This window comes from Stegostoma tigrinum, chromosome 25 (genome assembly GCF_030684315.1).
Source record: "Stegostoma tigrinum isolate sSteTig4 chromosome 25, sSteTig4.hap1, whole genome shotgun sequence".
Classification (NCBI taxonomy): Eukaryota; Metazoa; Chordata; class Chondrichthyes; order Orectolobiformes; family Stegostomatidae; genus Stegostoma; species Stegostoma tigrinum.
The window spans coordinates 18504677-18518223 of NC_081378.1; the positions used below are offsets into that span (position 1 = coordinate 18504677).

General features: G+C 41.7%; 1 protein-coding gene across 2 annotated transcripts in view; it reads right to left on the reverse strand.

Annotated features, from left to right (window-relative positions):
* Positions 1-310: 310 nt before the first annotated feature.
* rbm28 (RNA binding motif protein 28) overlaps positions 311-13547 on the reverse strand; it is a 39189-nt gene continuing 25952 nt past the window's right edge. The window contains exons 17-19 of one of the 2 annotated variants that reach the window (XM_048553924.2): positions 11686-11906; positions 8736-8853; positions 311-8084 (exon numbers count right to left, since the gene is read on the reverse strand). In XM_048553924.2, coding sequence (XP_048409881.1) covers positions 7953-8084; positions 8736-8853; positions 11686-11906 — 471 coding nt within the window. In that variant the 3' untranslated portion in view covers positions 311-7952. Of the gene's footprint in view, positions 8085-8735; positions 8854-11685; positions 11910-13547 lie in introns of both variants that reach the window. The other variant, XM_048553923.2, reaches the window with a different exon arrangement.

The following is a 13547-nucleotide window of genomic DNA, read 5'->3' on the forward strand; positions in this document are numbered from 1 at the left end:
GAGTCAAGCCAAATGTAAACTGGGGGAACAACATATCATATTTTGCCTTGGGAGCTTACAGCCCAAAGGCCTGAATATTGACTTCACCAGCTTCAAAGTCTCTCCACCCCAACCCATCCATCTTGACCCACCTATCTGTTCCATCCCTTCCACTGACTAACTACAATAACCCCCTTCATCTGCATCCACCTACCTCCATTCCAACTATCCTCCGTCCAGCCCCACTCCCCTCCCTCTGTTTATTTCTGGGCTCCTCTACCCCTCCCCAGTCCTGACAAAGGGTTTTGGCCCAAAACTTTGAGATCCCACCCTCCCTGGATGCTGTCTGACATGCTGTGCTTTTCCAACTCCACATTTATTAGCATCAGCATGCTATGCAAAGCGGGAAGAAAATTGGTGGTGGGGGAGTTAGACAAAATAAGGAATGATGGTCATTGACGCAATTGTTTTGTTAGTGGAAGGGAAGGATGTTGATAATGTCAGAGTTCTGAATCAAACATAGACCCAGAGATGGAGGTTCATATTCTGGAATGTGAAGGTATCGAGGTTATTCATTTATTATCAGCAGATCTCAAATCTTGCTTACTTTGTCCAGTTACCAAGCAAATGTTGAAATTAAAGGCACTTCAACATTATTTGTACAGATTAAAAATATTTTATTTATATTTTCCTCTTTGAGAACTTTGATCTCCAATTATTGTCTTAAATACTGCCTCCAATTCATGTGCCTTGCCACTGCTTAAACAATGGATTCCAGCAATTTTAAAAAAATTATTTGTAGACTAACAGTAGTTCTGTTTTCTATCTTTCCCACCTTTCTTCAATAGCAGTCTTATATTAACTATACCAGTCACAGGGATTGTTCCAGAATCTAGAGAATTATTGCAAGCTTATAACCAACGTATCTAATCCACCTCTTGTGGAACCCAGAACATAGATCCTATCAAGTAGTGAGGACATTTTTAGCCCTGTTAACTTCTTCACTCCATATTCTTTATCCATATGAATTAGTTCCTCACTCTCACTAGACTCTCCATATTTCTGGTACATTTTGTATCCTCTACTGTGGTGACCGACCTCTTGCTTAACATTTCTACATTTATTTATTCCCCATTACAAGTTCTCAGCTTCTAAGGGATTCATGTTTGGTTTTGCAAATCTCCCTTTTCGCTTGTAAAAGCTCTAACAGTTTGTTTGTGTTTTTTTGCTAGATTATACTCATGTTACTTTTGCACTTTCAAAAAATAAATCCCTTTATTATTTCTCAGAGTGGTGCCGGTAGCAGGATAATCTCAGGGCAATTAGAATTCCACCAAGTAAAAAATTAAAGGTCAAAATAAAAATGCATAGGCCAGGTCTTTAGGTTTTAGAGAAACTTATGATTGCATAGGCAGTGGGAACATTCACTTTCCAGGGTGTGGTTCCTTTTGAGTTATGATATAAAAACACCTAATGTAAGTGTTATTGTAATTAATTCACAAGTTAGTGGCTGTGTGGGGAGCCCAACAGTGATGTAGGTAGGATTTAAAAGGCCACCTCATTTACCTAATAGAGCTGGAATGTGTTAATAAAGTGAAAGGAGGTGTGTCCTCTTGTGGTTACTGAGAGGAGTGCATCACAGGATCCAGCTGCCGAGGGAGTGGCTCCAACTCACCGCCCCGTAGGGAGTTGAGGCAACTTTCCATATCTCACTTTAATTGCCTGTATTATTTTTACACGCAAACTTTCTCCACTCACCTGACTTTTCTTCTTAAGGTTCAGAAAGTCTTGTTCGGGCAATGCTGCCTTTTCTATCTCAAGAAGCACAGTGCAAGAGTCAAAAGATCATTCTACTCATCAATTCCATCATGCCACACATCATGAACTCTACAATCCCCAGTCAACTGTACATACCCGAAGGTTCTTTTGTCCCCTAAAAAGAAATACCCAGAATCATGATATATTCACAGAGCATGTTCAGAATTTCAGGATGTCCCAAAGAATTTGATCAGTAAGGTGTCAGAAATGACTTGCATACAGCAGCTGCTCTCAAGAACAGAAATGGGATGACGACTAAAGAGGTCTCTTTTTTAAAAAAAAGTGGTACTGGTGAAGTTCCACCAGATCTACTTATTTCATTGTTACTTTGGTCCTAACTTGGATAAAAGAGCTACAATTGAATGTTGCCACAGACCCAGAGGACCATAATAGGCTTGCTTTCTCTCATTAAAGAGAACCAACTGATGGTGAGTTTACCCTGAGGGTCACCATATTTCAGGTGAGAGGCAAGGGTGAAAAAACAGGAACTTTATGGGATCTCATCTAGCACAGGAATTGAACCTGCACTGTTATCATTACTCTGCATCACAAGCCAACCACCCAAATTAACCAAACAAAATCTCAAACATGAGGTGAAATTGACTGTCACTGACAACATAGCAGTATTCAACTGAAGGTGACAGACCAGCTCAACGAAAATTGAAGTCAATGGGAATCAGGCAGGAAATTTCCTCTTGGCTAGAATCATACCAAGCACACAGCACATTTATAAATGAAAACCAAGTGTTGGAGGAACCCTGTGGGATGAACAGTATCTGTGGCATGTTTTTATTTCAGATCTCCAGCATCCACAGTACTTTTATAAAGGACTTCTGCTGAGATTGTTGGGAATCTATCATCTCAGCCTTAAGACATCATTACAGGAGTACATCTTCAGCTACATCATTGATGACTTTATTTCTATCTCGTGATAGAAATAAGGATGTTTACTGATGACTGCCATGTTCAGTTCCATTGAAGCTGCTCACGTTTGAACATAACACCTACATAACATTCAGGCATTTGTGGCTGGAAAGCTGATGCAGGAGGGAAAGCATCATATTTCTGAAGTATCAGGGTTGGTGCTGAGGCAGGTGGGACCTGTATAAGCCAGATGGATGACACCCGAGCAGGACTGGCATGAATATTCTTGCAGAGGGAATTGCTAGATCTTTTTGGCAAAGCTTGGACTAGTTTGATAGGGGGATGGAAATTGAAAGTTTGATTTAGGAGGGACAAATTCAGACAGGACTGCAGCAAATTTGCGAACAGTACTCAAAGACTGAAGCAAAGGTTAAAAAGAGTACACCACAGGAATGTGGCATGTTAAAAGGCAAAAGTATAACAAATAAAGCTGATGAATTGAGGGCATGTGGCAGCATGTCAGGGCCATACCTGAGACTTTGCTGAAAGGACGGCAAAACTGGCATCTGAACATCCTGGATGTAAAGTTCATAAGAGTGGGGTAATAGCCTTATTTGTTCAGGAAATTACAGCTGTGAGAAATGACTTACTAAAGGAATCATCAAATTAGGCTAAAATAAAATAAAGAACCAAGATGCTAGAAATCTGAAAACAAAAATCAGAAAATTCTGGAAAAACTCAGCAGGTCTCACCTTTCATCACTGGACTCGAAACATTGACTCTGCTCTCGTTCCACAGATGCTGCCAGATCTCCTGAGATTCTTCAGCAATTTCCCATTTTGTATTAAATTAGGCTGAATAGATTGATATTAGAAATACTAAAAAACGTCAGCCACCCTGCCATAAGTGTACTACGAACCCCAAATAGTGCAAGGGAGACAGACAGCAAACATGTCAGGCATATTTCTGAGTGCAATAAAGATAGGGCAAGTATTAGTTGGGGACTTCAATTACCCTAATATCATTTGGGATTTGAAAAGTGAGAGAAGCACAGAGGGCACAAAATTCTTGCAAGGTATGCAATAAAACGTTATTAGCAGCACGCAAACAAACATAACGTAAGGGGATGCAATTCTAGTCTTAGAAAATGAAGGTGGACATGATGAAGTAGCAGTGGGTGACCATTTTGGAGACAGTGATTATAAAAGTTAGATTTCGCATCATTATGGAAAAGAGCAAAGGCAGAACATGACCAAAAGTTCTAAAATAATACTAAGAACTGCAGCTTCTGGAAATCTGAAACATAAACAGAAACTGCTGGAGAAATTCAGCAAGTCAGTCAGCATCTGTGGGAAGAAACCAGAGTTAACACTTTGAGTCCAGTTCTGAAGAAGAGTCACTGGACTCTAAATGTTAACCAAAAGTTCTAGATTAGAGGAATACAGATTTTACACTGAAGGTGGATTGGATATAACTACTTGAAGGAAAATCAGTGAGAAATCAGTGGAAATCAAGCAAAAGAGAGATCCTACAAGCAGTTTACACATTCCCACAAAAAACAGTGGTACCGCCAAATCTGGAGTTTCTTGTCTATCCTGAAGCATACATAGTATGCTAATGATGAAAAACAAAGCCTATAACAGTAACAAAGGGCAGGAAAGTGGATGCAAGGAATATCACATTAGCCATGATTCCATTTAATGGCAGAGGTGGCTTGAGTGGCCGAATGACCTAGTACAGTTTCTATTTCTTTTGCTTTTACATGGAATGCTTTTCATTATAGAATGATAACGATGCTGGAACAATATAAAATGCTAGTTAGGCTACAGCTGGGATCTTATTGTACAATTCTGGTCACATTACAGGAAGGATATGCTTTCTCTCCATGTACATAGCATGCAGAGGTGATTTTCAAGATGATTGTCAGGACTTGAAAATTACAGCTATGAAAACGATTTGGATAGGCTATTGCTGTTTTGCTTAGAAAAGCGGGGGGAGGCATGACTTCATTAAAGTGCATGGAACTATAAGGAGCTGAGACATGACAAGTCCGTTTCTCCCAGTGGACAGGTTGATTTCTAGGAGCAGGGTTTTAGGGTACATTGTTAGACAGATTCAAGGGGACATGAAGAAAAATATTTTCACCTAGAGGGAGATGGAGATCTGGAATTTACTGTCTGGTTTTGTGATAGAGGTGGAATCCTGTAACCTGCAAGCCTATGGATCAGGGGCTGGAAAGTGGGATTAAAATAGGTGACTCGTTTTCTTTCCCTTTACAACTAGCACAGACAAAATGGGGTGAATGGCCTCTTTCTGTGGTGTAAATTTTGTATGGTTCTAATATTTACACCACACAATGGCAGTTAACGGACACCTCAAACAAGACAATGTGTCTGACCACCTCCCCATGCCATTCAGTTACATTACCAACTCTGTTTTCCCAACATCAATATCCTAAGACTGTCAGTAATTAGAAACTTAACTGGACCAATCACACATGGCAGTGCTCCTGGGTCAAAAAGGAAGGAATAAGATCATGAAATGTCACTATTTTCCACTTTTCAGTTGAAAACTCAATCATTACTGTTCCATAAGCAGATATTTAGTCTTTTTTTAAAAGTCACATTTTTAACATGTTTGATGGGACTATGAGCTGGTAATTAACCTCTACGCAAGAAGAATTACTGCTTGGTTTGAGCTATCTCAATTATATGACCTCTCACATTTCTTTTAAAATCCACTATAATACCCATTCACACAATACCCATTCCTTGGTGCCCTTTAGCAGTTCAGGAGTACTTTGCTGGAGATGTACAAATATCAAGTAAAGTTTAGAGAGGGGGAACGAACCTTAGCCTAGATCAGAAATATCTCAAAGTGCCCCAAAAGAACTGCTCCTTTTAAAGGAATGGTGCAGATATATAGACATAGTGGCAGCTGTTTTACTTGCAGTTATCACTCAACTTGTTTCTTGTAGTAGCATTTTGCAGAGGATTGTTGGTTATGACACCGGGAGAACTCTCTACCCTTGAATTATAGCATCCATAGATCTAACTGGATCATCTGAGAGACCAATTAGAGAATAGGATGGCTTGTGAGCTACTAGGACATTGGAAATATCTAGTGAGGAAAGGAAATGATTAACAATGAATTACATGGATTGTGTAGGTAAAGAATGAAGTTTGCTCAAGCTGGGGAAATTCTCGCAGCAAGTTCCCGAAGGTGAATCAGGTTGGGGGTAGAATCCAGATTCGAGCAGATTGTACAATGTGCAAGAAACTAGGATACAAGGGAGTGCACTGTACACAGTGTATGCAATGAATAGGAGTACACAAAAGGACTTACTGTACGGTCTATGCAATTAATGAATTAAACAGGATGCTTCTCCATCTGTGCTTTGTTCTTATAAATGAGTTCTATGTGCTCGAGATTTACACTTTGAGAGTCACATTAGCACAATTCAAATGTGTGCCTGTGACTAAGAGGGTTTACGATTAGGTCTATTCCATTTTAAGTTGTTTATTTATACGGAAGTCTAGCAGGGAAAGGAAAAGAATCTGAGTAACATCATTACACAGTGACAATTTAAGCCACTCGGCACCAGGGAAGCAGCAGGAAAAATAAATAAAAGCACTTTCTGGTATAGCCCATAGCGTCATAGCCAGCATCAAGCTTTACAATAACAAGGACCTTTTCACGTTACAGACTAGGACATGGTTTAAGAATTCACCAATTACAGTGAGTGCTTTTGAATATCAATTCTCAGAAAAATCACATAGGAGTGATCAGGCGGGATATGTCAAAGAGGGAAAATGCAAAGGTGCAATGTCAGTTGGGAGGGTCGGGAACCATGACAGAAGATGAACAGGGAGACATTGTAATAACTAGGTGCATAAGTGAGTGCAGTGTGTGCTGAGTTTGAAGGAGAAAGTAACTTGTTTTTTTCTTATTTTATTCCTGATAGTAACAATCCCTGGATTAAAACAAAGGCTGACTAACCAAGATACAGAAATGTTTTGCAAAGAATGAGACTACATATTTAGGCAGCAAATTTGTGCTGGTGTGATGTGATGAGATGTGTAAAGAACTGAGCTGGTGAAATGTAAATCTGGAGTCTCACCCTATCCCATTCTAATGCCTGACAAAGTCAGACCAGGATGGGGAGAAGGTTTAAGCCAGCACTCAGTGACTATACAAGTGTAGTGCAAATGCAGCCCCGGTACTCACAATTATAACAATTTTTTAGTGAAGAATGCACTCACGGGACAGACTATACTTTCAAGGATACACAGACAGATACACAGCACCTGTAGATGAGACACAAAATAATTTACTTTCAGTTGAACTGAAGCTAACTGAAATTTGATGGTCTCCTTCAGAGCGAAGTTTACTTGTGCACCTCTTCCTCTATCCCCAGCACTTACTGTTAGGGAGATTTAAATCAGAGCACCAGATTTCATAAATTGGGACATACAAGAGTGAAAGGGAAAAGTGGATTTAAATTTCAGATCGGGTTCAGGGATTCCATAATCGGCACCTGACCAGCTCAAGGAGGCAACAAAAGCTACAGAGCTGAAAATCAGATTACTCCTACAGTGGGTCTGTGATTAAGCCAGATAAAAACGTTTATATATTTACAAATATTCCTTTCCCACATTTATGCATTAAACATAAAATGAACAAAACACGAAGACAACTATTTCTTTCCTGTTTTGAAGGGCTGGCATCGGTTGCACAGTAACATCCAATTACAAGGAACTCCCAACTTGACAGCTGCCTGGGGGGTTGTTCTCTGACCCTCTCAAAGGGTTGCCAGCAGAAATGCCAGCAAAAACAATACAAAACACATGCACACCCACAACTGCATCCTGAGAACATATGCACTGCTGACAAATACACCCACTCTCACAGACCAGCACCATTCTAGCCACAGTCTCCCACTACCACCATGTTGGGTTGCAGTGTTCAGTCAACCTCCTCAAACAGCATCAGCCCTTCCTCACATTGAATCGCATTCTCCCTGCAAAGAAGAAGTTGTCATACATGACAGTGCAGGTCACATTATGACCTCCACAGAATACCACAGTCTACAATTCATGCCTTGGCCTTGACTAGTCTCACAACAGTCTAGACTGATCCTGCAGTCAGATGCAGGGCGCAGACTGGTCCTGCATCATAGGTGGTGCCCAGTCTGAGATGGGGCCCAGGCAGGTCCTGCGGTCAGTCTGAGATGGGGCCCAGGCAGGTCCTGCGGTCAGCCTGAGGTAGGGTGCAGGATCCTCGACCTCACCCTAATCCTGAAACCATTTGCTTTTCTTCATGGGGTAGGAGGCAGGTACTGTCCCCAGGAGCTTCTTCTTGTACTGCTCGACCAGGGAGTTAAATCTCTTCTCTTCCTTGTTCCGTTTGTTAGACTTTGCCACCTTTAATTTTGAATGGAGAAAAGTTTTTATTTAAGATGTTTGAAAATACATGAAGATCCTGAGAAACATTTCATAAACAAGTCATCAATTTCTGGGCTAGCTTTAACCAATGACTACAATGATATCCTTGTGGTATGAGGATTCCAGCCAAAGTTCATCTCTTTCACTCAGTTGAAAATTCAACTGATTCCTTGTGCACCCCTCCCACTCTCCTGCTTATTCTATCCCCATCATCTACGAGAGGGCTCTAACCATGGTAACATTTCACAACACCTGGAGGTTCTCCAATCCTTAAAGCTCACCAAAATGACTCCTCTTCAATGGGGCATTGTATTCAGTGTCAGCAAAACTTTTGATAGCACAGGTCGTAACAGCTTCACCAGACTGTGGCGTACCCAACTTCCTCGGATGGAGTAATTTCCAGATGGGTTCCTAATCAGAGTAATGCAGAGTAGTGAACTCTGGCTAATTTCCCTCCTCCTTGGCCTCAAGGTACTGTGTGCCAATTGTGGAACTAACAGAGATCAGCTTACTCCACGTAGGGCCTGAACAAAACCTGAGCTTTTCTGCCTCTCTCCCCTTTTACACATAGCCCCAACCCCAACCTTTCCACCCTCCCACTACAGCCACGTCAATCTTATGGTCCCTTACCTGCTTTTTGGAAAGTGCCTGCTTCACCACGACTGAATTCTTCACTCTCTTTGCCCGGCCTGGTTGCATTTTCACCTTCTTGGTTTGTGCTTGCTGCTGTTTCCCTTTATCCCGCTTTCTAGAACAAGAAATGATTCAGAATTATCAGGTTAGTACCAGCCTGTCCACAGGCAATCACCGTGAATTCTAGTAATGAGAGTGCATGCTCCTGAGCAGGGAGCAGGCAGAGGCTGAAGTCTGCCTTGAATGAGGTCAATTATCTCAACATCCAGCAACGGTCACCAGTAGGGTCCACCCTCACCAGTTTTACCAATTAGCTTCATCTGAACTTAAAAGCTCAAAACAAGTTTATGGTCATTTTCACCCATTTCAGCCCATAATTTCCAACAGAAGGAATCAAAGAGGTATGGGATAGTTCATGGCATATACATTGATTTTAATGAAGGGCGAGGTTCCTTTAAGATACTCTGTACCATCTCTACACCCATGTTGTCCCACAAATAAGTGCCAATCCAGCTCAGAGAAATTCGGGCTCTGCAACAGCATTCAGTGCTCAATAGATGGGGAGAGATAGGGACAGGCACATCCAGAGAAGAATGTGCAAAATATAGAAATTCGAGAATAAGACTGGAGAATATTGACAGACTCATGCTCAAATTAAAAGGGAAAAAGCAGACATAGAATAATTCCATCAGCAGGACCTATAGCTGAAGTGCTACGAGTCAGCCGCCAGAGGGTATCTACATCATTTAGCAATATAGGTCAAACACAAGTGAGATATTTTAAGTATGGAAGCAGGCCACTTGGCCCTCGGAGTCCACATCAACCCAGACCGAGCCCACTACCCTATCCTCATAATACCACATTTCAATGGCTAATCCAACTGAAACACCCAGAGGAAACCAACGCAGACAGAGAGAATGTACAAACTCCGCACAGGAAGTCATCCAATGCTGGAATAAAACCCATGACATATAGCACAGTGCTAACCACTGTGAGACAGCAGTGCTAACCACTGTGCTATAGTGCTGCTTAACAACATCTACCACCTTTAACACAGTAATAGATCCCAGAAGCTTCATCAGTGCATAATCTAAAATAACTTAGAGTCTGATAATGGAACCAAATAACTGAGTGAGGCAGGTTTTAATTGACATCTTAAAAGGAAATAAGTGCAGACACAGGCAGAAAGTACCAAAGGGCTTTGGTAAGTGAAGCATTTCTCAACCAATAGCCAGTGTATGTCAGAGAGCAAACATACAGAGATGGGTGAATAGGTCTTTTGTACTTTTATTCACTCATGGGGTATGGGCAATGCTATCTAGACCTGCATTATTGCGTGTCTCTAGTTGCCCTTGAGAAAACTGCATCACAAAAGCAGCAGTATTTTGGAGGAGCAAAAGTTTATGCCAGGTCCAAAGGATGTGAAGCAGGAAGTTGGAATAATCAAGTATTCACTGGAATAATCAAGTGATTAGCATGTGTTTCAGCAGGCAAAATATTTCAAAGGTTATTGGTCTGATACACACTGGGATATTGTGTGGAGCTGACTCTCCAGGCATTCATGTCTGTTACACACATGATCAGGTGTGTAGGTGAGACATTAGGTCCATTTTCTTTCCCCAGGTCTCTTCAGCAATGTCTGCTTCATAAAAATCCCAAACCTTGCTCCCAGAGAACTTAACGCACAAAGTGATATTTCTAGGAAAAGAAAGCTTCCCTGTTCATTTTCATACAGAACTGGAAAAATTCACCTAGTGTCCCTTTAACTCATGGAACATCATCTCTTCTACTTGCACAGTGCCTTATATGAACCATTACTGTTTCCTGGAGAAGTGCAACACCTGACTTATATTCAGCAAGTTCTTGCAAACAGCATTAAGACAAATGACCAAATTTTTGCTTTTGTGATGTTGCTCAAAGAATAACTTTATTGTGGAGGAGATCTTTCCTTTTTTAGTTGACCACAATCATGGGAATATTTTTAGTCCTAACTTTGTTTAATGCCTCATCCCACCTTTGACAGTACAGCACTGGGTCTCTAAGCCTGAAATAGAAGGTCATATCTCTGGACTGGGGCTTGAACCCACAACTTCTCAATTCAGCAGAAATTACTACCTTCAAAACAATTAAACATCCCCAGATAAACTTGACCAACCTCTTTTATAGCTTAGAAAACAATTCAATTTCAACGTCTTCTTTCACTCCTTCAAACAAAACTGATTCTGTAATCTTGTCACACAGAAGAAATTTCCAGTTCCCAAGGAGGCCTTTGTTATTCCATTCCAGACTGTCATAATGCCCTTTGCTGTGGTGAAATGACCAAAGCTGTACACACGAGAGGACGCAACCGCACAATATCTGTTTCTGGAGAGTGGCGCACCCAAAAACTAGTGCAGTTTCTTTTCTAATCTTCGTAAAGTTAGGACTTGCATGACAGATTTCATTTCTTTGTGCAGAGTCTTGAATATGTATTTTCTATAGTAATTTGATCCAAACAAACAGTCACCCACCCCTGCTGTCAAACAGCATTATTAGAACAAGCAATAAACTGACCACATGCCCCATCCCAGACTAAAAGGATCCTAAAAGAGGAATTCAAAATCAGGTAGCCTTTTTGGATGGGACAAGTACTCAAACTTGTTTCTCTGGCAAGGAGTTTGATAAACAGACGTTTGTATGAACAATTGACAAAATTATGAGGGGGGAACAAATGAGGAGGATTTTCCACTCACCTCCATAGAGAGGGGTCTTAAAATCTGGAATGGATACCCAACAGGTTAGGAGCTTTCCAAAGCAAACTGGAGATGTACTTGAAGACAACTAAATTACAGGGCTGTGGAACTCAATTTGGATACTTCTTTCAAGGATTCAGCTCAGGAACAACAAACTAAATAGGTTCCTTCTGATCTGCAAGATTTACAGCACCCTCCCTGTGATAAATTCATACCGAATTTTGGGGCCTCGGTGAGATGGCAGAGGTAGCACCTTCTTCCGTTTCTTGCCATTGGCCAGCTCCACCTCCTCAACCTCAGGTGTGGTACAAAATCCAGACCATGATCTGTGATCCTTTGGAACAGTTTGTGGGGTGGTCTGCTGTTGGACACTTGAATATGTGCTGCGTTTCTCAGTCTGCACCGGTTTGCTTGCTCCCACTTTAAGCTGCTGCAACTGCTGCCAAAAGACGAACATAAAGGACATAGTCAACCACTAAGTTAATATTTCAGCTGCTGCCTGCTGGAAGCTCCAGTTGAGTTACTGCAGTGTGACAGCACCTTCCAGTGGCTGAAACAAGATATAACAGCATTTATATTTACAGAGGGAGTTCAGATTTAACTTGTGCAATATGACATCAGCACTCCCAGTACCTGGCACTTTTATAGAACATAGAATATTATAGCACAGTACAGGCCCTTCGGCCCTTGATGTTGAGTCGACCTGCCATCCGTCACTATCCTAGGAAAAAGGCTCTCCCTATCCACCCTACCCAACCCTCTGATTATCTTATATGTCTCAATTAAGTCACCTCTCAACCTTCTTCTCTCTAACGAAAACAGCCTCAAGTCCCTCAGCCTTTCCTCGTAAGACCTTCCCTCCATACCGGACAACATCCTAGTAAATCTCCTCTGCACCCCTTCCAAAGCTTCCACATCCTTCTTATAATGCGGTGACCAGAACTGTACACAATACTCCAAGTGCGGCCGCACCAGAGTTTTGTACAGCTTCACCATAACCTCTTGGTTCCTGAACTCAATCCCTCTATTAATAAAAGCTAAAACACTGTCTGCCTTCTTAACAGCCCTGTCAACCTGGGTGTCTTCAAGTTGTGGGCAAGAAAAATTTGCTGCAAACTTTAAGAAAGAATGAAATATACTGGATTTACATAGCAACTCATCATAGCCTGAGTATATATGGAACACTCCATTGCCAAAAACAGATAAACTTCTATTTGTCCCATTGAATCAGCGGAAGACGGATCGATGCTGTGTACCAGATTTCACAGCAACTTTCAAAAGGGAATTGGACGAATATTTTCAAAGGAAACACTTCTTTGAAGTTGGGATTAAAGAACAGAAAGAGATTTTAATTTACTTGTGGGATCTGGGTGTTGCTGGCTGACATGGCTTTATTGCCATTCCTCGTTGCACTTGGGTAGATGGTAGTGAACTTCTTTATGAACAGCTACAGTCCATCTGCTGTAGGTTGACCCACAATGCCCTGAGGGAGGGAATTCCAGGATTCTGAACCAGTGAGAGTAAAGGAACAGTAACATACTTCCAAGTCAGAATGGTGATTGGCTTGACGGGAACTTGAGGGTGGTGGTGTTCCCATGTATCTGCCAACTTTGTCCTTCTCCATGGACATGGCTGTGGGTTTGGAAGGTGCTTTCTGAGGGTCTTTTGCAAATTAGTACATCTTACTGCTACTGAGAGTAGGTGGTGGAGGGAGTGGATGCATGTAGATAGGGTTACAATCAAACTGGTTGCTTTGTCTTGGATGGTGTCAAGCTTGATATCATCACAGAATCCCTACCGTGTAGAAACAGGCCATTTGGCCCAACAAGTCCACACCGAGCTTCCAAACAACATCCCATAAGGACCCGTCCCCTTACCCTTGTCTTGCAACTCTGCATTTCCCAAGGCTAATGCAGCTAAGCTGCATCCCCCTGGACACTATGGGGAATTTAGCATGGCCAATCCACCTAACCTGCACATCTTTAGACTGTGGGAGGAAACTGGAGCACCCAGCAGAAACCTATGCAGACACGGGAAGAATGTGCAAACTCCACACTGATAGTCGCCCGAGGGTGGA